Source organism: Leuciscus leuciscus (genome assembly GCF_965113295.1).
Source record: "Leuciscus leuciscus genome assembly, chromosome: 7".
Classification (NCBI taxonomy): Eukaryota; Metazoa; Chordata; class Actinopteri; order Cypriniformes; family Leuciscidae; genus Leuciscus; species Leuciscus leuciscus.
In genome coordinates, this window is record NC_138731.1 from 23,568,802 (window position 1) to 23,593,570 (window position 24,769).

At 37.6% G+C, this 24,769-nt stretch overlaps 2 protein-coding genes across 4 annotated transcripts in view; one reads left to right on the top strand and one right to left on the bottom strand.

Annotated features, from left to right (window-relative positions):
• Positions 1-5: 5 nt before the first annotated feature.
• On the bottom strand, positions 6-16,271 carry nxph2a (neurexophilin 2a). The gene is made up of 3 exons (XM_082175696.1): positions 15,794-16,271; positions 15,550-15,692; positions 6-3,929 (listed from the first exon to the last, which is right to left on the bottom strand). The coding sequence occupies exons 2-3, from the start codon at positions 15,592-15,594 to the stop codon at positions 3,177-3,179; spliced, it is 798 nt and encodes a 265-aa protein (XP_082031822.1). The 5' UTR covers positions 15,595-15,692; positions 15,794-16,271; the 3' UTR covers positions 6-3,176.
• Positions 16,272-18,996: 2,725 nt separating this feature from the next.
• Positions 18,997-24,769, top strand: part of LOC309502995 (UDP-glucuronosyltransferase-like) — a 51,940-nt gene continuing 46,167 nt past the window's right edge. The window contains exon 1 of one of the 3 annotated variants that reach the window (XM_082175680.1): positions 18,997-19,937. In XM_082175680.1, coding sequence (XP_082031806.1) covers positions 19,083-19,937 — 855 coding nt within the window. In that variant the 5' untranslated portion in view covers positions 18,997-19,082. Of the gene's footprint in view, positions 19,938-23,747; positions 24,767-24,769 lie in introns of those variants that run through there. The other 2 variants (XM_082175677.1, XM_082175684.1) reach the window with 2 other exon arrangements.

Consider the following 24,769-nt stretch of genomic DNA (forward strand, 5'->3'; position numbering starts at 1 on the left):
TTATTTGTATTTTTATTAGAGCCCAAACTTTTGAACAATATATTAATAATACATCAAATATGATATGTTTTTAAGTAATTTCTAGATTGGCAGTAGCAGTTTCCGAACATTTGGCGGTCTGATTTTTATTTTCTTCTTGGTTTGGATTATGTATTACTAGGTGCTTCATTCAGTCCCTATATGGGGAATTAGATTGTTTTCAAAAAGAGCAGTGTATTATTTCATGATCTCATCCTGAGTGACTTGTTAGAGTTAAGTTTCGCAGGAAGTGAAATGCCATCTGCAAAATGACTAATGTTTTGACATTTTGGTTTGGTTATTTGCGAATAACACATTTCAAAAGCGGTGATTGAATGGTCAAAAAGAGCAATGAAGACAACCGGACATCCAACTGAATTTCAGATTGCATTTTGCTAAACATAATAGTAATTTTGCGATTGATTAAACATTGCAGTGTTATGCTTTAAACTGCAGTACAAGTTGTGGTGCCATGGCCATTGTAATCTTTGCAGAAGTCTCAACGTATTGTTCTCGCATCCTCCATGATGGGGAAATCAGGGCTAATTAAAGCGAACAGCATGCAGTCCGTGATCTGGGCTATCAAACACACATCTTTTCCCCGTGCCAACATGCCGCTTCATGCCGACCGTTTTCCGCGGCTCCTAGGGAACTGTGATAACATAGCACTATTAGAAACATTCTCTCCCACTCCTGTCTGTCTGGAAGACAATTTTTAAGTGCACCACTGAGCTAATGAGACGTTGCGGGTTCATATAGTTCTTTTTTCCATCATAGTACAATTCAGTTTTGTCTTCTGTTCTTTTCTTCAGTGTGAATCGAGTGGTAGGAGGCCGTCTGTGTTCAAAGCCAAAAACATGACAATCCGTTCTGAAAGAAACAAAAGGTTAAGACTTGTGGAAGATTCCATCGTTTTGCATGTGCATATAAACTAATGTAACACAAGTCTATACATCAGAAAGCGTTTTATTGAATATGATCATGTATTAGAGCTTGAAGAAACGAAGCACATATCACAGGATGTAACGTTTTTATCCAGAGCAGGTAATGTGATTTTGCACGATTTTTCACCGATTTAAGATCCAGTGTTTTATGTGGTCTTAATGATGGAGAATATGCATTTGTTTTACTACAAATCTCACATATACTGTCTGGATATGCTTCATGGTTTTCTTTGTGACAGTCATATTGAATAAAAGCAATACATTAACCCTCTATGGTACAATGTTGCTATGGCAGCATCATTTTCCTTTACTGGAAATAAAAGGACATTTGAAAAATAAACAATAATATGCTTTTTTTAAGCCACTTGACATTTGATTTTGTCTCAAACTTTTTTTTCTTGGTGTCACCCACAGGAAGGTGCATTGAAGTGCTCTATAAAATAGCTTTATTGAATAAGAATTAACTTGTTCTTTTTAGTGAAATAGTGAAGTATAAATAAATGAAATAAAAAGTTGTAAAAAAAAAGATTTGGGGTATGTTTTACAAGAAAATTCTATTTTTGTCCTTCTACTTCAACATTTATGTTTAATTAAATGTGTCACTTGCTGTTTCTTTGTTATATCTGTGAAACTTACAAGCAATTTATGAGTGAAAACTGTTTCAAAGTAAATCCTACACCACCTTTTTAGTGTAAATGCCTACCATAGAGGGTTAAAAGAACGCTGGCAGCTCTTTTCCTTGAGCGTTTTTTGTATATTACAGATATTGAGGACAAACATAAAGCGTACAATTTGCAGTTGTGAAACTAAAGCTGTGATAAGCCAGATGACTAAAATCTACATCTACTTGATATAACTGTCAAACACCAAACGTAGGAAAACTGTTTTTGCTGTATTGAGAGAATAAAGAAACTAATTCATCATTAAAAGGCAAAATACACACGGTTTTAGTCACATTTATACACTATTCACAAAATTGCACATGGGATTATAAACTAAATACAATTATAAACAGCTATCTTTTTATCGACAAGTTCTTAATGCTAATGTTCGTGTGGCAAGACAATTAGAGTATCAGTACAATTAATAATCCATCTGATTCTTCACTTCGAGCAGAACTGTGATCCAGATCAGTCGTCCTGATATGAGAAGAATGAAATAAATGGCCATAATCTGTTTGGCACACACACAAAAACACATATGGAACCTGAGAATTCCAGTTCTGATTATCAGACTATGGCATTTCAACTGGTTCAATGTGACACACTGACATAATGTGCAAACAAAAAATTGATCTCCAGGTACTGTTTTAAATGATGAAAGACAGTAGAAGGCAGACTCACATAATGTGTTTCATGTGCGTTTGCATAAATGTCTGTATTTACTGTAAATGTCTGAGGAATGGAGGATACGAAAAAGTGTGATTCCAGTCCAAAGTCACTGGCATGAATAGAGGTTTGAGACATGACTGACATGCTAAATTTCAGTTTTTGGCTTCAGTCCCCTTTGTCATGGTTTGTAAGTGAAATTTCCCACTATAATTAATGTTAATTAGAGCCTGGAAATGTGGATCTCTGTGGCGAGACCATGACAAAGGGTTGTTAACCGGCTGCCAGATTCACTAAATCCACCTGTCCAATGAATTGTTCTCTCGTGAGACATCGCAAATTACTCTTTGAAATTATACACAAATCTCAATTCACACATAGATCTTTTGTGAAATGCAAAATGACTAGGAGTAATTTGTATGTGATGTCTTTGCTGAATGATTTAACCCGTTCGCATTTACCTTGACAACTGCATAAATGATTTCCACAATTTAATGCCAAACACATAGCTCAGTAAAACACACACGCACACTAACACACACATAAACCTCACAATAAAAAAGGTGTTTCACTTATATTCTATCCTCTGTAGGTCTGTGATTTATTAGCTTGACCAATAGCGAAAGGTGTTTTTGGGAAAGATTCCCAACATAACTTAAACCATGGGATGGGATGTGGGACGTTTAAAGCCAAAAACAAAAGCGTTGATCAGTTATTTTGCCATCACACGTCGTGTGAGGCAAAAGGCAAAGGCAGAGGTTGAAGCACATGCCAGTAATGTAGCCTAATGCGAAACATCTGGATTTATTTTAATTGCTTCTAAATCAGATGAAACACATGGTGAAAATGAGGTCGACCATTCTCACTGTGGAGGATGGACTGGATCTTAACCTGTGGAAGCGTACGGCGTGTCACTGTGGTAGTTGTAATCTGGGCAGATTTTCTGCACCAGCTTATAGTCAGTGCTGTAAAAGGCGATGTAGATGCATATGACTTTGAAGGGCTTCGAGCAGAGCCAGGACACGTGGCTCTGGGTGGACTCTTGGTAACACACGTTGGATGGGTCATAGCTGCAGTGTGAAGTCTTTTTGCTGCGGTCCGTTTTCTGGTACTCGATACGACAGTTGAAAGATTTCGAGTCTTTCGTCTCCAGGGTGGACTGCTGGGCGATCTCAAACTCCACCACCTTAGAAGGCGGCACCAGGCTTACGGAGACGTTCCCTAGGCCCGTGGAATTATGACGGAAGTAAACGCTGAACGTGCCGTTGCCGTGGTCCACTATCTTGCCTGTAATGAGGAGATTTAGTTTCACAGTCTTGATGTTGGAGTTGAAGTCACCCCAGCCGAACATTTTTTTAAACTTCCCCGTTTTCACGATGGGTCTGCGTTTAGTCCTGCTCTGCGACTCTCTGACATCTGTCTGGTTAGATAACCAGTCCCAGGAGTCCTCGATGTTTTCCAAATATGTAATCTCCCTCCTGTTGCTCTTGAACCCAGGGGATCCCCGGGCGAAAAGGCGCAGGGGGTTGAGAACACGGGGGCTGGCGCTTTTGGGGGAGGGGTGCTCCTCGTTTTCCCCCCAGTCCACAAGCCCCACCTCCGGAATATGGACTCTTCTGCATGTGACCTTCCAACAACACTGAGAAAAACACAAACACACAAACATGAGAATACATCATATTATATGTATATGTAATATTAACATATGATCTAACATTATAATCTTTATTATAAAACAGTACAGTGCAAAATAGCCCGTCCACTTTTTCAGCTGCCTTGGTTGAATTGTTTTTCACATTCCTTTTTCCCATAGGGATTTTAAAGAAAGTTGTTGTTTAAGAGTTATAAGCCATGAACAAAACCAACCAGCTATGAAGTGAATTGCATCATTACAAACTTAGATTTTAAGCAAAAAGTATTTGAAAATCAGACAAAAAGACAAGACTGTGTACTTTGGAGACTGCGTAACGGCTTTAATGTGGGATAGAACTGCAATGCCTTGAAGCATTGAGAATAAAAAGTTATGAAGAAATATAAAACTTCTTTTAAATAAAATGGAAAGATGTTGGTTATATAGAAGCAATATATTTAGCATTCAAATATTTAAGTAGTTTGAGTGTCTAGGGAAACTGATATGATGATATGTGATGATTGTCTTGGTAATATATGTGTACCTCGTAGTGTTTAATAACATTCAAATGATCTGCAATGGGTTTTCGAAAGTGTAAACACAAAATTATTTCTGCAATACACTGCAGTTCGGATCCTATGTGCCAAATAACCTTTTTGCTCCAGGATTGAGTTCTGGTCCACTTAAGATAAAGTCTTAATAATTTGTAGAAATAAGCCAAACTAGTTTCGCTGGTAATTAGCGCAGGCTGCCATCCTGAGGCACGGCTGAGAGGATCATTTGCTGAAGCAGATGTGAAAGTAGGGCTGTTTGAAATCGCACAGACGAGCAACCCTGTATTTTCTCTATAATTACTAATCTTGCTGTAAGCTTAACAGCAGCATATGAGAACTCAGTCAGCAAAGGACTATGTTCATGAAGACATTTCCATCCAAAATGGTCCAGAGCATATCAGTATTTTAGAGGCTGTGCTTGATCAAATATGGTTCAAATTCTATGTAAACAAAACATTTCTGATTGACTATGTAAACTTTTAGATGGGTGTAAAATGTTGTTGTCAAAGAGCGTAATGGCTGTAGAGAACATCATGCACAACATTATAAATGATGCAAACAGCCAGTAATAGCCCAGTAATTTGAAAGTTCCCTGTATAATGTGAAATCAATGTGTCTCCCATGGATTGGGGGGTTTGTTCATCTATCATTCTTCACAAAACTTAATTAAGACAATACCTCCACGTAAAAACAGAGAGAGAGACAGTGTAAATTTCCATAATGAATTTATGGGCTGTACTTTCCAACATCTTCAGAAAGTCCAATGAACAAAGATGGAAGATAACCCTCAATGAAAATGAGAAAAAAAAGATAGAGAGATTTTTGTCTGTGATGAAACATTTATTCACTTTTGAGTTCCCCTGGTCTTGTACAATGTTCAGTAAACTAGACCGCTCATATCTCTGTTCTTGCCTTGGTTGTGATTCACTTCCATTTTTCATTTTGCAGACCTCAATGACTTGACAAGGGAAGATGAATACCATTCACATTTAGAGAAAATGTGGTGAGAGACAACTTCAGGTGAAGCAGGAATGAGATGATAATGCTAATGTGGAAGCAGTTAAAGGATGATGAACAGCTGGGGAAATTGCTGTGACAAGTGGAGGGATCACAGGCAAAATAAAATGCTTTACTGCCTTGAGAGGAGAACTTAAAAGGTTGTGCTGACAATCGGTCCCAATCCTTTCCCTCTCTGCCTCACTCATGCTCTCTCTCTCTCTCTCTCTCTCTCTCTCTCTCTCTCTCTCTCTCTCTCTCTCTCTCTCTCTCTCCTACATATGGCAGTAATTCTACACATATTTTGGTAATATGTTTGATGTCTAACTCAAGGGAATTGAAGCTGTGACTTTGGTAGAGGTAAGGTTTGCTAAGGGGGAAATCTAAGGACGTTAATTAAGACTTTAACTAAAGTACAGTACTGTCCTGAAGGCTATAGAGTCAGAGTAATAGACAGATATTTACCTTTAATTTCTTTATTTTCTTCTTTCAGAAACAGCAGTTATATAGAGTAATTAGCCTCAAGTTCATGCAAGTGTCCTATCAGAATAACCACAGAATAAGTGTTTGGGGTAGGGTTAGGGGATAGAATACATAGTTTGTACAGTATAAAATCATTGTGACTATGGAAACGTGTGCATGTGTGTGTGGTCCTGGAAAACCTTATATTATGGGGACAAAATGTTCCCACAAGGATAGTATTACCAGAAACCTTTGACCTTGTGGGGACATTTTATGGTCCCCATGAGGAAAACAGCTTATAAATTATCCTAAATGATGTTTCTTGAAAATGTAAAAAATGCAGAAAGTGTTCTGTGATGGGTAGGTTATAGGTTAGTGTAACGGGATAGAATATACAGTTTGTACATATACAAATCATGTCTATGGAAAGTCCCCATAAAACAAGGACACCCAGTGTGTGTGTGTGTGTGCGTACAAAACTTTAGAGTCGGTAAGATTTTTTTTAAATGGGTCAAGAATAGCATTAAAAAAAAAAAAAATTTCTAATGTTCTCTGAGGTCCACTCATAATGTTACCAAGATTTTGCATAAAAAACATCCTAATTTAGAAGTAATAAGGTATTTTCTAGTTTTGACCCTCTCTTTCAAACACTGCATTTTGATAGGTGTGCCACACTCAAGACTTGGAAGTGAACGCCCACTGCTATATGATTGGGTTTTCCGCCATTACACGTGTGGAATCAGGCAATTAAAAAATCCGAATTATGAGCTTGGTTTCAATAAAAGCTGTTTTTGGACTAACAAGGAAGTTTTGTGTTCTGAAACTTACAGGACATTATTATAGTACAATGACCTCTTATGCCATTTGATTTCTCAGTTCATGACCCCATATCTGTTTTGAAAGAAGTCTCTTATACTCACCAAAGCTGCATTTATTTGATCAAAAATACAGTAAAAACAGTAATATTGTGAAATATTATTACAATTTAAGATGTGTAAACTGTTTTCTATTTTACATTTTAAAATGTAATTTATTCCTGTGATGGCAAAGCTGAATTTTCAGCATCATTACTCCAGTCTTCAGTGTCACATGATACTTCAGAAATCATTCTAATATGCTGATTTAGTGCTCAAGAAACATTTATTATTATTATCAAAGTTTCAAACATTTGCAGCTTTACATTTTTTAGTTTGATTTTTTTTTCCCAGTATTCTTTGATGAATAGAAAGTTCAAAAGAACAGCATTTATTTGAAATAAAAATCTGTAACTTTTGATCAATTTAATGCATCCTTGTATATTTATGAACAGATAGATAGATAGATAGATAGATAGATAGATAGATAGATAGATAGATATAGGTATATAGATATCTATATCATAAAAGCAGACATTAAATGGTTTAAACCTCTGATAAATATCTGTAATTTGGAAATGTATTGTACAGTGTGTCAGTCACCCACACTGATAGCTGGCCCATTTTCGTAGTGACAGCATCATAATATGACATCCACAAAGTGAGAAAAGAATCAGTCTAGACGTTCATCTGTAATGAGCATTATGGAGCAAGCTGTCTGCCATTCCCTGGGGTGGACATATCTTTTACGGCTTGACATAAAGGTAATTGCCGTGGTGACCAGAACTAGCCCTCTAGAAAGTTATTAAGAAGTCAGGGACATCTCAGTGGCGGATCATGGATGAGGATGCTGTTAAAATGCATTTGCTTCGTCTGGTGGTAGCACACCTCTGATGGCTGTGATGGCTCTCCAGCCCCGGGGCATGAATCTGTTTGGATGTCAGACCTGCACCTTCTTGTCATTTTCCGTCCATTTCTCTTTCTTGTGCTGTCTCCCTATTTCTCAGCCCCAGAGACTGTTTGTACAGCATGGTAGTGCAGCTGTGATTTGTACCTCATTTTGAGAATTTACTTCCTTGAAACTTTACCTTACTAAGGCTGGAATAGACTCCACGACTTCTGCCCTGTTTTGCAGTCTGGACGAATTGATGCCAGTTGCTGAAAGTCAGACCCAGTCTGCAGATATTGGACAGTTGACAGATTTCACAGTAAATAGTGTAGTATATGTTGGGCACAGACTCGAATAGACAAATATTTTGAGCTGATTTCAGAACAAATTGTTTTTAATGAGGCACAATTTTCTGCGTGGGTTAGTTGTGTTTGGGGATGATTTAAAATTCGGGTAGCATGTGATCCTCAGTTGTTTATATCTTTTTTTTTTCTTTTTTTTTTTAAGTTGGCAATATATAAAAGCCTATAGTGGTTTATAATCTGTTCAGATTTTAAAAGACCAGTAGAGTATCCAGCTCATCCTTAATCACCCATTCCATTCTACCTGTAATGCGTTTTTTCCACGGAAAATAAAAGGATACTTTTTTTTACAGTTCATAGTGACCATGGCTGTCAAGTTCCAAAAAAGAACAATGAACATATTGACTTATGGACTGAAGTCATATGATAGTTTTGTGAGAAACTGACGTTTAAGTCTTACACTAATAATACTGTAGTTCTCTCAACAAAGTCTAGGCCATGTTCATATCCAGAACTCGAAAATGCTACCCTTTTAAATCTAGATGCAAACACATTTCCGTCTCTTCCTTGGACATAGCTATTGTATGGATTCAGTGGTGGAATATACCGTAGTTTTATTTATTTATGTATGCATGTATGTCTTTCTTTTTTCTTTTCTTTTTTTTTATGCATAGTTCAAGTGGGATAACATTTACATTTATTTATAGGCTTTTTTTCTACATGACTGTAAAGAAAAGACAAAAAAATGAAGGGAGAGAGAGACGGGGGTGGGGGGGTTATGGGATCTGATTCTTGTGGGTCTAGTGGGTCAACCATCTGAGATCACCTACTCATGATGTTCTGTAATAAAACACATCTTTGCATGCTGTGTCATCAAATACACACCACACAATTATCCAGACCAAAATACTATACACACATACAAGCATTTTGTTTAAGCCAAGCCACCCATAATGCAATTGAACTGCAGTTTCTTGTTAAACAGTACTGAACATGGCAGCAGCTGCCTCTTCATTACACCTTTCCAGCCTCCTGTTCCTCCCCAAAGTCTCTGTCATTTTATTCATTTCTTTGCCTCTCTCTCTTTGTCTCCCCACTGTTTCTCCTGTGTGGTGTTACAGGGCATTTCATTTGTAATGATTCACACAAAGAGCAGTTTCAAGAGAGGGCCCCAAAGGCCTTGAGGAGGCAGGTGGGGTCCTGAGTCTACACACGGCCGCAGAATAGATTGCTACCCTGATGGGTGAAACAGCCGCAAACCCGAAACCCATCACTCTTAATCAAGAGCCGGGCTGCTAACAAATGGCAGGTTTTCAGCGGAGAGGATCAAAGAGAGAAATCCTCACCCTCAGCCGGGACTGATCGCTGAACTGTACGCTGTGCTGCATGTCTAATGCCATATAATCCCCGCTGTCATTAGCACCTGACCCTTACAGAGCCAAACGCTCATGCATGGCTGCCTTAGGCACCGGACCCTTAAATCATCCGGTCAGACCTGTAGCCAATCAGAGGTACGGTCGCTTTCAATGACTTCCAATTAAAGTGATGTGAGGCCAAATGAAATGCATGCTTTAACATTTGTATGTAACTGCATTTAAATTTTAATTCGGAACATGTCAAAACTCTAAACTATTTTATACGTGTGCTTTACATAAGATAAATTAAAATAATAATAAGAAAACCCACAGATCTGCCAGTAGTATTTCAGTATACTTTCACCTTCTCTGCTGGGTAATATGGTAAAGGGAGTAATTATGCATCATATATTCATCATAACTAAATAGTGAATTATAAAAAAATCATTTCAATCCTTTTCAGCAACTAAATAACGGTAATGATAAAGATATAGTTCTAAATATCATTCTAAATATAAAAGAATAGCAGCGTTCACAGTCACACCAGAACTATGATAACGGCACAGAGAAACAATATCACTGGTATCATTTTCCAGCTGATGAACGATAAAAACATTGACAATCAGAATCTGCTTAAAGAGCTTGAGCTTTAAAGTGGCAAATGACAAAATTACAGCGCACGCTAGTACATAGAGCGTTATTGTGCGATAGTGTGGACTTTAATATCATTATAGTTATCTTTATAGTCAAAGTTCTTGGTGTGAACAGCCTTTAAGTGTCCTAGAGCAGTGGTTCTCAACCAGGGGGCCGGGGCCAATAGGTGGCCTAAGCAAACTTCTAAGGGAAGAGACAAAACAAGTTTTAAAATACGATAAAATTACGATATTCATTTAATTAACTTCCTAAACAACATTTTGTTTTCTTTGAAGAACCAGAGTTCCTACCCGGCAAGCAATTTTGCATTTAAAAGATGTCTAATAGCCGTCCAAACACAGCCCTGACATCTAGGCTAAAACAAGGCAAAATTCTGACTGTCTGTGAGACGTCTAACCATAACCCAAGAATAGACTAGTCATCAACAAGATAACATGTCAAAGAAATGAAACCAAACCCCTTGTAATCACCGTTGACTTTGCTTACATGATGGAATATCCTACATCTTGCAAGTTATTTTGGCAAATTTTTTTTTTTTAAAAATCAAGGTTATTTTGGCTAGAAGTGGGTTACTCATAGTCGGACTATATCGGGTCTATAGTTAACCTAGACGGTGAAATGATGGCTATTGTATGGGGTAGCCTAATTTTAAAAGCGTTATTTCTAGACCTGGAAAAGTCAATAAATTAATACAAATGCCAGAAGCATTTTTTTAAAGAAAAAAGTTTCTTGTTATGCCAAACTCTAAAATATTTGGTATGTATTTGGTCATGTAAAAGTCAATGTAAAAGTCATGGAAATGAATTGGTTAAAAAAAGAGTGGAATCCCAGAAGAATATTCAGCTCTTAAAACATCTAGAATTACTAAACGTAAATTATTACTTATTAATAATTTATCTATAGGCAAAATAAGATTATGGAGCGTGGACATGTTGACATTATAACAAAATGAAACCGTTATAATGACAAATTGATAAATGCGTTAACAGCTTTATGGTTACACTGTAAAAAAATTCTAACCCTCCCAAATCAAAAATTTCAAGTGACCGATAACATCTACATTTTTCAATTGGCCCAAGTGAAATTCTTGTTGCAATAGTCTGTTAACATTGGCTCAATGAGAAATAATACGTCAGACTAATTGAACATTTTTGACTTGGGGATTTACAGTGTAATTATTTTCATGCATTAACGCCCTAAACAACTGTGGGATCAAGCTGCTGAAAAATATGTGAAGGACCAACATAAATGGAGTCAGACAAGGTGCTATTGTATTGCATTTTATCGTACATCATAACCTGTTAATAAGACCAGGACTGTTAGGTGAGAAGTGATTCTTATTCTTTCTTTCCCCTTTAATACCTGTCGGTTCTTTGTTCCACACTCTGCTGGTGTACTAACTATCATCCCATCAACACCTCTACAATCCCATTATACACATCTGTCTGATCTTTGTTCCTACAAATGTGTTTGACATTTCCTCAGCAAGAATAACAGCTGTGATCACAAGTTTTACATGCAAAGACAACACAATGTTCGCGGCACTTCAAGCTTTCTCATTGGGAGCACTTCTGATGTTCCATCTTAATTTCCCTCTTTGCTTTGGATGAAGATCATACAAATATAAATAGTGAGAAGCATGCATGTGAAGCATATGCAGCCCTTCCTATCTGTCAGCGCAGCGTTACAACTGACAGTACAGATGTCTCTGTTCTTTGATTAGGATGAATCCTAACTGTTTTCAGACATACCAGTCTCTTTTGAATACAATGAAGCAGCAGCAGCAGAAAAAAAGAAGAAGCCTTTTTTGGCTTCTTATAAATATGATAGGTTTTTCATAAAAGCGGGGCTGAACTCCTCACATCAGAGTGACAAAACAGGATGAATTAAAAAATGAAGGTAAAGAAAATATGACGGAGATGTGAAATAGCTGAAAGCTCAAATAGAGATTCACTGAAATGAGGAAAACTATTCAATCTTTTAACATGAATAACAAATACTAAATCTGCAGACTTAAAGAGATAGTTCACTCAAAACTAAAATTACAAATTTGTCATCATTTAATCACCCTCATGTCCTTCCAAACCTGTATGATTTCTTCTTTGTAGCACAAAAAAAAGATACTTTGAAAAATGTCTTAGTGTTTGGTTTGGTTTTTTGTCCGTACAGTGAAAGCTAAAGAGCGTTCTTCAAAAAAACGTCTTTTGCATTCTGCAGAAGAAAGAAAGTCATAATACAGGTTTGGAAGGACAGAGATGCTACACAACACATCTATCATGATATAAAGCCTGAAATATACAGGCCTGTCCTTCAGTTCTGGAACACTCTGAAATCACAGTTTCCAGCCCATAAGTGGAAAAGCATTGATTTTATATCTCAGGTAATGGATGACCCTGGCATTACATCCATGGCAAAAATAAAAGTCAGAACTTTGACAAATGACATTAACATAAACTGTCTAATGTGTGAGACACACATTTAAGATTGCACTTGCAAACCATTTAGAGTAACTATCTGCAGTTCAAGTGACCAATGAGCCAAAACAACAACTTTCCTTTTTAGATTTCTATAGTAATAAATTAATACTAATTTATGAAATTCCATTTGAAATTAACACGAAGAATACTAAGAGAAATTTCCAATGCCAACAATTGCACTGCAGAGTAATTCTTGCAGTCTTTCTAAATCAATAATAATAATAATTGTATTATTATTATGATCATGGAGTGGTGAGAGTTCGATCGCCATGTTTCCATATATGTTCTGTCAAGAAAATCGATCAATTAAAATCTGTCATTATTCATTCACAATAAATGTGTCTAGATGAAAAGTAGATAACTTGAAAACCAACAGCGGACTAAAAATGATGGCAACGTGAATGGCACCTGCTCTTAGGTGTGACATTGATTCCTGTGTTTTTCCACATGAAATTAACAAACACAAGAAAGTGCACACCACCCAACATCACAGCTTAGAACGGTAAATGTCACAGACAACATTGTTTATGAGGGATTACTGAGGCCAGGCTTCTGGAAAGCAACAATGACCCCAATATAGACACAGATACACATCACTGGTGTATAAGCCCAGCGCTGATAATGCCAATCTAGAGCGAAACGCTCATATTTACAGACGCACTCACTGAAACCCTCATGTAATCTCTCTCGGAGGAATTTATGGGTTACTGGACCTACAAACACATTTCACGACTCCATTCTGGTTATTTTTTCCTCTCATTTGGTGTCCTCAGCCCAATTTTGAGAGCCCGATGTACGTTCTCCCCTCACATGGCAAATCCAGCGAGGGCTTGATGTGAAGACTCGGGCTGCAGCAGGTTCTGAAGAATATAAACAGCGTTTTTATTGTCCAGAGGGACGGGTGTGTGAAAGAGACGAGGGCCTTATCACAGCCCAGCAGCTCTGTAATTCGCCTCCGTGATACAGCACCAGAGCGGAGAACCTTACACGGCTGGCACAATCCAAAGACGGATTAGTTTTTCTGACATAAGCTTCCTGAAAAACTAATCAATCAGGCCATGCGGCATTATCAGAGGCATAAGATTAAAGCGTGGCTCCTAATCCGAGCACTGTAAATTTTTAGTAAATTCTCCACCGCTAGTTTTCCTCCAGTAAATAAATAATAAAATCAAAGCTAATTGCGCACAAAGACAGCGGGAGAGCTGGACGACCTCGCGATAGGGAATTCACTGCGAATCATTATTCCGGCTTTAAATTTGCTCTCCATAAACCATTGAAGTCTGCGTATTCAAACGCACCCTCTGAGTTGAGATTTCGGCTGAGGCAGAGTTTCATATTGAAATAACTGTGAGGACATTAAACTGACAGACATTTCTGTGGTATTCTTACAGACCAACATCATATAAGTGTTTGAGTGAACAAACATCTGTGTGCTGTTGGAGTTCGTTGTATGGACATCACACACCACCTTCCTAAATTACTCATCATCTCCTCTTTCAATCAGCAAAGCAGTGCTCTGGAAAATCTTGAGCACAGATTGATGGCTGTTATGCATCTTATCTGTGAACAAGAGCAAAGCACAACGGCGAGCAGCAGAGGGGGTGTTGAAGAGAGCGGCGCTCTGGCAGCAAAGGCCAGCTGCGCTGAACTTCAGCCATGCAGAGAACAATCATTATACAAAGATGAGGAATGAAAGCAAATGTGTCTAAACAATAGAGTCGTGCCGTTGTGCTCAAGTGGATTTAGTGCTGATCACATTGTTCTCTGTCCTGCTCTCAGAGGTTGACTGCAGCAGATGTCATGGAATGAATAGTTACTAGTGTATAGGCTCTGACCCTCTTATCTGTCCCCAGGGAGCTGCACAGATGCTGGGCTACTTCTCCAGTATTTGAATCACTGTGTGTGTGTGTGTGTGTGTGTGTGTGTGTGTGTGTGTGTGTGTGTGTGTGTGTGTGTGTGTGTGTGTGTGTGTGTGTGTGTGTGTGTGTGTGTGTGTGTGTGTGTGTGTGAGAGAGAGAGAGAGAGAGAGAGAGACTGTAGGGACTCTAATCCATTGGGACGCTGCCTTTGGAGGATTGTACAAAAGTGGATGTACTCATAGACAGAAGCCATTCCCACAGGTACAGCCGAATGCAGCCAAATTTGGAAAAAAAAACATATTATGTGCAAGGTTGGATTTCTTCATAAAGGCATCTAACTGAAAGGGACGTTTGTATGCAGTTCTGTGACTGATGATTTTGAAGTGTTTTAGAAACCATCTTTATTACCAGTCAGAGTTTTATGCAATAAAATGACTGAATTATTTTTCTCCAAAAGTGCATGTGACTACCCTTCTCATCACAATCTGCTTGTTACTAAAATAAAAATAAGACCAAAAAATCGAAGAATGAATAATAGGCTACACAATAATACACATCTTTGCTTTTTCTCTATGAACAGAAAATATTTAATGTGCAAAGTTACACTCAGTCGAGAATAAGATTGTTAATGAGCCCCCTGTAATATTATTATTTTTTTATCTGCTATACATCCACACTTGCATCCTGTACATGCTATTCTAGCTATTCAATATATACAAAATATTCTTCCAATATTTGTCCTTTTTTTCTCAGAACAGCATTCAAAGTGGTACTAAGTAATTCAACGTTCCTAAGCTCTTAAAGTTGAATACAATTCAGAATAAAATCCTTGCTTTATGTAGTTAACATTTATTTTCAACATTGTATTGACTTCATCGCATAGTTAAATAAAATTAAGATCAAACATCAGCTGAAACAAAAGTATGCTGTTATGTGATTCCAATATCTAAATTTTAATGCAACAGTATGCATGAGAGAAATAAAAAGTTGGTAAATGTGTATTATTTTCTACTAAATAGAAAAGAGAGTAAAAAGACTATGGATAATGATTGAATCGTCCACCAGAATTATGCAGATACTGTACTATTATTTTATTTAAATTAACTAGTATTTAACTGAAAATTATATAAGCATCCTGTTCTTTGCAGTAGTGCATTTGCTTAAAGTTTGCACATAATTGCATACAGTTTTCATATGTGTAAATGGAAAGAATGGTAGGCTACTCACCTTGTGAAAACAGAACAGGAGCAAAACAGCCGAAACAATCTGCATCTTGACTACAGAAAATTGTCTTTGACTCTTACTTGGGGTGGGACAAGCAAATATCCAATTCACAGGGTTTACAAGAAGGTGCCATTGCTCTCAACTACCTGAATTAAAAAAATGACACGAAAATGAATGCGTTTATCAGAAGATTACTGTCTGAAGTGTTGAATGGCATCATATTCCATAAAGCAAAGTGTTTGCTTACCCTTGGCAAAAGGTGTTGATCATGTTGAAAAGTGAAAACCAGCGGAGTTTATGACGGCACAGCTGGAGAAGGTCCCACAGGCGTCAGTGATACTGATAAATGTGCTCGGGACAGGAAAGGCTGCTTTTAGATAGATTTTTATTGGAAAGTAGTGTCCGAGCGGCGACGGAACGCAGCGATGACTTACGAAACGCGCCGAGTCCGATCAGTGCGACGGTGTGAAGCCTCGTAGCATTTTGCGTGATTGATGCGAGTGCTCGCTCGCGCAGTCCGCCGTGTGTCTTCTTGTTTATGGCAGTTTGTTCTGATTAAAGTTTTATACAGCCCCAAAGTAGAGTCGATCTTTTACCAAAAGCTCAATATCTTAGTTGGTTCGTCTGTAGTTTGATTTGTCAGTGTGTATGTGTGTAGTGATGTGAATCCCTCTTTGAAGTGCTCTTCAGATTTAGCGCCTGTGAGGGACTCTCAACCGAGAGACGTCAACTAGATTAACCCATTGTAGACACGTGTCTGTTTTCTCTTGTCTTTATCTGAGGTAAAGATTTCATAAAGACAGAATAACATACTGTCAGAATGACTAATTTATTCGCATATAATGTGTGTGTTTTTTTAAAAGTTGTTGAAAGATTCCGATGTTTTTGAGGTGACGAACAAAGTGCCCTGCTCGGACTAGAGAAACCCGTCCATAAAGTAGGCTAAAATATTGTAAGTGTAGTCTAGTTTAATAGGGTTATTATTTAATGAATATGTTACTGAAGGCTGCATAAGCCACAGTAATAGCATTAGAAAAAAGCGAGAGAGAGAAAGGGTATAGTCAGACAGACTTATGATGCGTTTTACCCAAGGTGAAATATAGTGCAAAAACAACATTGCAACTTCACCCACACATTAGATTAAAATGTTGACATTGCTAAAATTGTTAGAGTGCTATGAGGTTGTCTGGAGAACTGTAGTTGTATGCAGTTAAACCTTGAGCAGTGCAACTTCAATGCAGTTCACACAATTTTGTTAGTACAGTCCTATAGCGCCACCACGTGTGTAAACTGCCTCAAAATAATATAGCCTAGCTATAGTGCTATAATATTTTATAATTTTCAATTAGATATCAACTGTTCTTTCAATTAATTAATTTAAAAAGATGTAATGATTCTGAATGTAAAGAATGAGTATTATTTGTCTATTTATGTCAAATGTCAAATTTAAGTATTTAAATGTCTGGCCTATCCAAACCAAAAATTAAATGGAGTGAAATTAAAATGTTTCCATTTAATTTAGTCTAGTATTCAAGGTTAGTATTTAAAGTATATTACCTAGTATTTAGGTTAGTATTCAAAAGTATAAAATGAACACACTTAGCTTTAAAAAAATTTTCAAAGAAAAACGGGGGGAGACTTTACCATCAAATCGTTGAAGTGTGTAAAGTATGTAACCTGTTTAGTGTCCTCCTGTCTATGAGTCTCAAGAACACAACACACCAGATGATTACTGAACTGAACTGAACTGAATATTCTCATATCACATAATTTTACAATGTACTTTTCAATCTCCTGCAAGTAGGCCTACATTCTTTTTAGTGCACCAGCAGCAGAGCAGTTTAACCACTTCAGTTAGGCTAACTACTTAACTACTTACTACTTAAGTTACAAACTAACAATAAACTGTCATAGTAGTACATACCATCAGTATAGCTGGAAATATGTCACAAATAAACTAAACACATCACTTTTTTAAAATTTAGCCTATAACATTATGGTATTGTTTGGACTTCTGCTCCACCATGACTTTACAAAAAACGATGTACTGGGCAGCTTTACACAGTTTTATGTTGATTGAAAATATTTAGAATACTGGTTATGTCTTTTATCAGCAACATGCAACATGCCAGCACAACCGGAGAATAATGCTTTTTTTGTCAGATAAACATTTCAAACAGTTTGGCTCCCCACTGCATTGCAAGCATGACCATGCACATTCTAAAGATATGTAAGCTACAAGTGGTTGATGGGCTTTGAAAGACTTGTCAGGCAGGTCACAGATAAATGAGTGCAAACAGAAAAGGGTGAGAGGTTTTAGGAGGCTTTGTCATCTTGACTGGAGTAGTCATTTCAGCTCAATGTCCACCCTCTGCCTGAAAGGGGTTTAGTTACAGTCTACATGCTTTTCAAATGGAACGGGAAACATTACAATACACTGTTTTAATATATAGCCACATCACTAACAATAATGTTAACGTGAAAAAATTGCTCTACTTTTCGGTCGTTATATCTAATTATTGTAAAACTTTGTTGGCATGGCATGGCAGAACACCAAAAATCCTACAACTAAAAAATGATGACTTTTACAACTCAAATAATTATTAGTGTAAGTGCTTTAATAAAATTAAAATGATAAAATATACAATTAAATTAAAGGCCCTGTGTTAAAGTTCATCTATACATTGGCTTTATCTTTGTTGTGTCATGCCTAATGAGGCACAAAGGAGCCACACCTTTGTTAGCCTATACCTCTTTGCAGCTCTCACCTTTACACTCTTTTAGTATATTAGCCTATAGCTAATAATTTTGTTCAGTTCATCCAGTATTATTAATTTATAGTATAGCCTATTTTTCAAAACCTCTTCTACACCGTCTTTCAATAACATATCAAACGCAGCAACAAAAATGACAGAGATGCCGTTGACAAAAGAAGAGTTAAGAAGCTGATCACATGAATGCTGGATATTGCACCGGTTCTGTTTGGCACAGCTTTCATTAAAATCAAGTTATATAGGCCTAGATAGATTTATTGCTTCAAAGCAACTCAAGTACGATAAAACAGCGTTGCACATTCTTCAATTTTAGGAATCAGAATTGTATTAATTTCAATTTAAAAAAAAAATCAGTTTTTAATGCAGCTCTACTTATGTTTTCACTCTGACCTCGACGGAGCGACAGAAATGAATGAGAAGGTGGAGCCCTCAGACAAAGCACTTCCGCCTATTATGTCATCGTCATTGGCCAATGGCAGTTCGAACTTAGAAGGTGTTTATCAGCCGCAAAGTTTTTTGTTCGTTTCTTAATTTCACTCAAGGTGTATCAGGACCGGACCAGCTGAGGGAGTGGTTTTCCGTGGATGAGTGGGAGGTTACATTTTTTAGGCCCTGCCTTCTTTGTTGGCTTTAGCAAAATCCCTTTTAGGATAAAAACCTCTGCTGAGAAGTGCAAAGTCATAAGTGTCTTGCAGAAATTCAAAACAACCAACTCTTGCCATTACTACCAGCTCATATACTTGTATTAATTGCTGATTATGAATGATTGTTAGAATGGCTGCTTCTGTGTTCCTCTTGTGTCTTTTCTGCCTGGGATCAGCAGAGGCTGGGAAGTTATTGGTGATTCCAGCATATGGCAGCCACTGGACAGGCATGAGGCCTTTGGTGGAGGAGCTTGGCCGTAGGGGAAACCTGGTGGTGGTCGTCTTCCCAGAAGTGAATGTGAGTATGGGTGCAGCACAGCACACCACTACTCTGACATATCCAGTACCCTACACCAAGAACCAGCTACAAGAGAGCATGAATGCAGGAATTAATGAAATGTTGAGTGCAGATGTATCCACAGATATGGACAGGTTTCAGAGTTTTATCAACACTATGGATATACTTAAAGTTATTATAAGCCGGAATGCTGAGGGTTTGCTCTCCAACAAGGATTTGATGAAGAAACTGCAAGATTACAACTTTGATGCTATTCTCACAGATCCATTTGAGCCTGTTGGAGTTATTGCTGCAGAATATCTCTCAGTTCCTGCCATTTATATGCAAACAAGCCATCCTTGTGGTGCCGATGCTCTTGCCAGTCAGTGTCCAATTCCAGCTTCTTATGTTCCACAACCTTTAACTCACTTTACTGACCACATGAATCTCTGGCAAAGAAGTGTGAACCTGGTAAGGACTCTCCTGCAGCCCATGGCTTGCAGACGTATGTTTGCTCGTGCAGATGAGATCGCCTCACGTGTACTGCAGAGAAAAACATCGATGGTGGAGATCATGAGCCGTGCAGCTCTCTGGTTTATGCATTTTGACTTTGCCTTTGAAGTACCACGTCCATTGATGCCAAACATGATCATAATTGGAGGAATGGACAGCAAGAAAGCAGGACCTTTGTCACAAGTAAGTCTTAATAGCTGTCATTTTACACTACTGCTAATATTTCCTTTGCTGTCTACTAGCAAAGTTTGTCTAAATTTGGCCTCGGAAGAAAAGTGCAGTCTCATTTTTATTCAACACCTGAAAAACAGTAAATACACATTATACACATTATACCATAAACACATTGCCCTTTTCTTTCTCAATATGTAATCAATATTTCCAATCAATCAGTACATTTTATTATTTATACATTTCTTATTATCAACTATTTCATCAATTTCAGATCTGATTTCAAATCTGACTACTCTAACTCTAACACAGTAATTCCATTGCTTTCCCATGTACAAACTCACTCTAAAACACTGTAAAAAAAATTACATCCCCAAGTCAAAAATTTCAAGTGACCGATAACATCTACATTTTTCAATTAGTCTGACGTATTATTTCTCATTGAGCCAATGTTAACAGACTATTGCAACAAGAATTTCACTTGGGGCAATTGAAAAATTTAGATGTTATCGGTCACTTGAAATTTTTGATTTGGGAGGGTTAGAATTTTTTTACAGTGAACAGATGCAGTTCTTTAAGTTTCTAAAGAGTGAAGGCACAATATTATTTTGGCTAATTATTAGGTCAGTAGATATTAGGCTAGTTTTGCACCATTTGGTTGACTTGCATCATATTTTCCATTGTATGTTGTGCAAAACTTTGTCATTTGTAGTATTAACTGTTTTAAAAAAAGTCATCTTTGTAATCACGCATATAGAGGCTGGTTTTATTTGAGTTTGATCTTTAAGTTCATGCTTCACTCTCTGTTTAAAATACATGGGCGAAAAGCACATGTCTTCCATCTGGATTACTGGATATTTATGCAGTTAAAGTCCCCATGAAATCAAGATTGAAGTTTTTTGGCTTTTAGTATGTCTATGTTAGCCTTACTCTTATCTATAAACTAGTGTGCTCCAAAACAATGACAAAATGAACATTTAGAAGATATAAGCATTCAAAACTCAGTCTCTCACTTCCAATCAATGATTTTGATGACATCACTCTGCACTTAAGCTTCTCATCAGATTTTCTGTCCAATCAAATGCTCTCTAGAATCTAAAGCATCCTGCCCCCTACATTATAAATAGACTCTAAAGCTGCGGCTAAAATCTGTCACTTTTTCATACATTTACTATTTTCTACATGGTGAATGGCACATAGTGCACTACATGGGATAGGGAATGAATCAAACGGTGTAAATATGCTTTCCATTGAGGCAAATTAAGTCTGGCTTCACGTTAGCATCGCGAACCGCCAAAGCATGCACACAGTCTGCTCTGGTCCAGAGATACGATAGCATATGCGCGAGTTGGCGTATACCAGAAAACGTATTGGACCATCTGAATCCTGCACAGAATGTTAAAGCGATACAGAGGAGATTAGGAGGAGAAACAGTTACAGTGCGTGTCCACTGGCGCATGTGAGCTCGACTTCCACAGGAAGGCACTTCCAGTGGACACGCACTGTTGGAGATTAGGAGGAAACTGCGGCTGTACTGAGCTCAACTGCTCTGGCCGAGCTGTGATATAAACATAAAACTATTAGTTATTCTTTAAAAGGGGAGGGGCTGTTCGGTATGTCCCGCCCTGTCTTCCTGTTTCGGTGGAAATTACGTCAACACATTGAATAATGCTGCAGGTTTCAAGGCACTTCAGTGGGCCTTTAAACTGTGAGAAGTGCAACTTCAATGCAGTGAATGCAGTTCATGTGGATAAATGTGTCAATAGCGCCACCTTGTGTGTAAAAAGCTAAACTATTTAGAGTGCTATTTTGTAGCCTGTTCTTTTTAGATATCAGCTGTTCTTTCAATAGTAAATACATAAATAATGATGATTGCACTTTAAATGATGGGTAGTATGGTATTTAATAGTCAAACTATCTAGTCAGAAACTAACTTAAATGAAAATATCAAATGTTACTTTTTACACTGTATTGTACTTTTGGAATTGGCAATCAAAGTGGACATGTCATTTTTTAGGCCACCTGTTAGTCACTATTTTCTCAGTGTCGTGACTATATAAGGTAGACAACACCAGATGTTAACTACATTTACATTTCTTTATTTTGTAGATGCTTTCATCACATATTCTTTTATAAACAGTGGTATATTAGTTCATTTAACAATTTCAGTTTTTAAACTACAATACTGATGAATTTTTTTTTTTTTTTTGCAACCAAGAAAAGCTCAATTCACAAATGCATGTTACATGAAGACAATCAGTAACTTCTTTTATATTCCTTTTAACAAATTATTTCCAGCATCATACCTGCGCTATCAGAGCATCAAGAGAAACATGCCTTTTGTCATATAACCACATTCCAAACTTTCACGCATTTTGGATCCCCACTGCAGTGCAAGCATGACCTTGCACATTCTAATAGAGATAATAAGTAAGCTACAAGCGGTCGATGTACTTTGTAAAAAAGTTTATGTGCTCGGTTGATATGCTTTGATAGCTAGAGTTGACTATAGAGGACTCAAAGTCTACCTTTTGTCTGAAAGGTGTCTTTATAAAAAATCTATGTTTAGTAAAAAACTTGATTATTTTGCAGACTGTGTTGAAGAAAATTAGGTGAGAAAGTGGTGACGTCTTAATGGTTAAAGTCTTAAAGGAGTAGTTCACTTTCAAATGAAAATTATCCCATGATTTACTCACCCTCAAGCCACCCTATAGGTGTATATGACTTTCTTCTTTCAGACAAATACAATCGGAGTTATATTAATAAATATCCTGTCTCTTCCAAGTTTTATAATGGCAGTGGACTGCAACCAACAGATTGAAGCTCAAAAACGTGCATCCATCCATCATAAACAAACCCCAAACGGCTCCAAGGGGTTAATAAAGGCCTTCTGAAGCAAAACGATGAGTTTGTGTAAGAAAAATATGAATATTTAAAACGTAATAAAGTAAAATAACTAGCATCCGGCCAAACGAACATACGGATTCCACTTGATTCTCATATTTACTGCTCATATTTACACTATGATGCACGACGCTACTTCTGACATCATAAGTTTCGTAAGTTGCGCATTAGGGGCAAGTATAGACTGCGTATGGACATTTGGCCGGAAGCTAGAATTTTACTTTGTAATGTGTTAAATATGGATATTTTTCTTACACAAACTCATCGCTTTGCTTCAGAAGGCCTTTATTAAACCCCCTGGAGCCGTGTGAAGTTCGTTTATGATGGATGAATACACGTTTTTGAGCTTCAATCTGTTGGTTGCAGTCCACTGCCATTATAAAACTTTGAAGAGCCAGGATCTTTTTAAAAATAACTCAGATTGTATTTGTCTGAAAGAAGAAAGTTATATACATCTAGGATGGCTTGAGGGTGAGTAAATCATGGGGTAATTTTCATTTTAAAGTGAACTAATCCTTTAAGGTTTAAAATCAGTAAAACAAGCAATTTACAGAATGCATACAGTGGCACCAAAAAGTATTTGGAGACTCACTTTTAAATGATTAAATAAACTTTCCCACAAGAAATTCAATAGCTGTCATCTTACCCTTGCTGCCTGTCATCAGCTTCAAATGTAAAGAGAACCAGCATGTTCCTGATATTGTTGTGAATGATTCACTAATGAACTTTGTCTCAAAAAAAAGAAAAAAAAAGGTTTGCCTTCAAAATCTTTAGTCAAATTGTAATAAATTAATTTTAAAAAGTAAAATATGGTTAAAATATCACTCAGCTTTTTTTAATTTATGAGATCTGGATACTTTTCTCACTCTGCTACTAAGGGCATGCTTTGCCGCTTAAGAATCGAGATTGTCAACTTTTCAGGCCCTGCCTACTGTTGGTTGTTTAAACTCCCCTTTCAGGATAAAAGCCTGTGCCGCATGATCCCAAATTCATAAGTGCTTGCAGACTTATAAGACAATCTTCTTAGCTCTTACCAATACTACAAGCTCATATGCTTGTAATTATTGCTGATTATGTATGATAGGATTTTTAGAATGGCTGCTTCTGTGTTGCTCTTGTGTCTTTTCTGCCTGGGATCAGCAGAGGCTGGAAAGTTATTAGTAGTTCCTTCAGATGGCAGCCACTGGACAGGCATGAAGCCTTTGGTGGAGGAGCTTGGCCGTAGAGGAAACCTGGTGGTGGTCGTCATCCCAGAAGCGAGTCTGAGTATGGGTCCTTCACAACACACCACTACTCTGACATATCCAGTACCCTACACCAAGACCCAGCTACAAGAGCAGGTGAATGCAGGTGTTTCTACTTTGATAAGTAAAGATTTATCTACAGATCTGGCCAGGTTTCAGAGTTTCCACAACACTATGGATCTACTTAATTTTCTTATAACCCGGAATGCTGAGGGTTTGCTCTCCAACGAAGCTTTGATGAAGAAACTGCAAGATTACAACTTTGATGCTATTCTCACAGATCCATTTGAGCCCACTGGAGCTATAGCTGGTGAATATCTCTCAGTTCCTGCCATTTATATACAAGCAAGCCATCCTTGTGGTGCCGATGCTCTTGCCAGTCAGTGTCCAATTCCAGCTTCTTATGTTCCACAACCTTTAACTCACTTTACTGACCACATGAATCTTTGGCAAAGAAGTGTGAACCTGGTAAGGACTCTCCTGCAGCCCATGGATTGCGGACGTATGTTTGCTCGTGCAGATGAGATCGCCTCACGTGTACTGCAGAAAAAAACATCGATGGTGGAGATCTTGAGCCGTGCAGCTCTCTGGTTTATGCATTCAGACTTTGTTTTACTATTTCCACGTCCGTTGATGCCAAACATGATCGTAGTCGGAGGAATGGACAGCAAGAAAGCAAAACCTCTGACAAAGGTT

Coding starts and splice junctions, on each gene's coding strand:
- nxph2a (XM_082175696.1), bottom strand. CDS start 15,594: ATGCAGATTGTTTCGGCTGTTTTGCTCCTGTTCTGTTTTCACAAG. Junction 3,930..15,549: donor TCCTGTTCTGTTTTCACAAG/GTGAGTAGCCTA, acceptor TGTTTTTCTCAG/TGTTGTTGGAAGGTCACATG.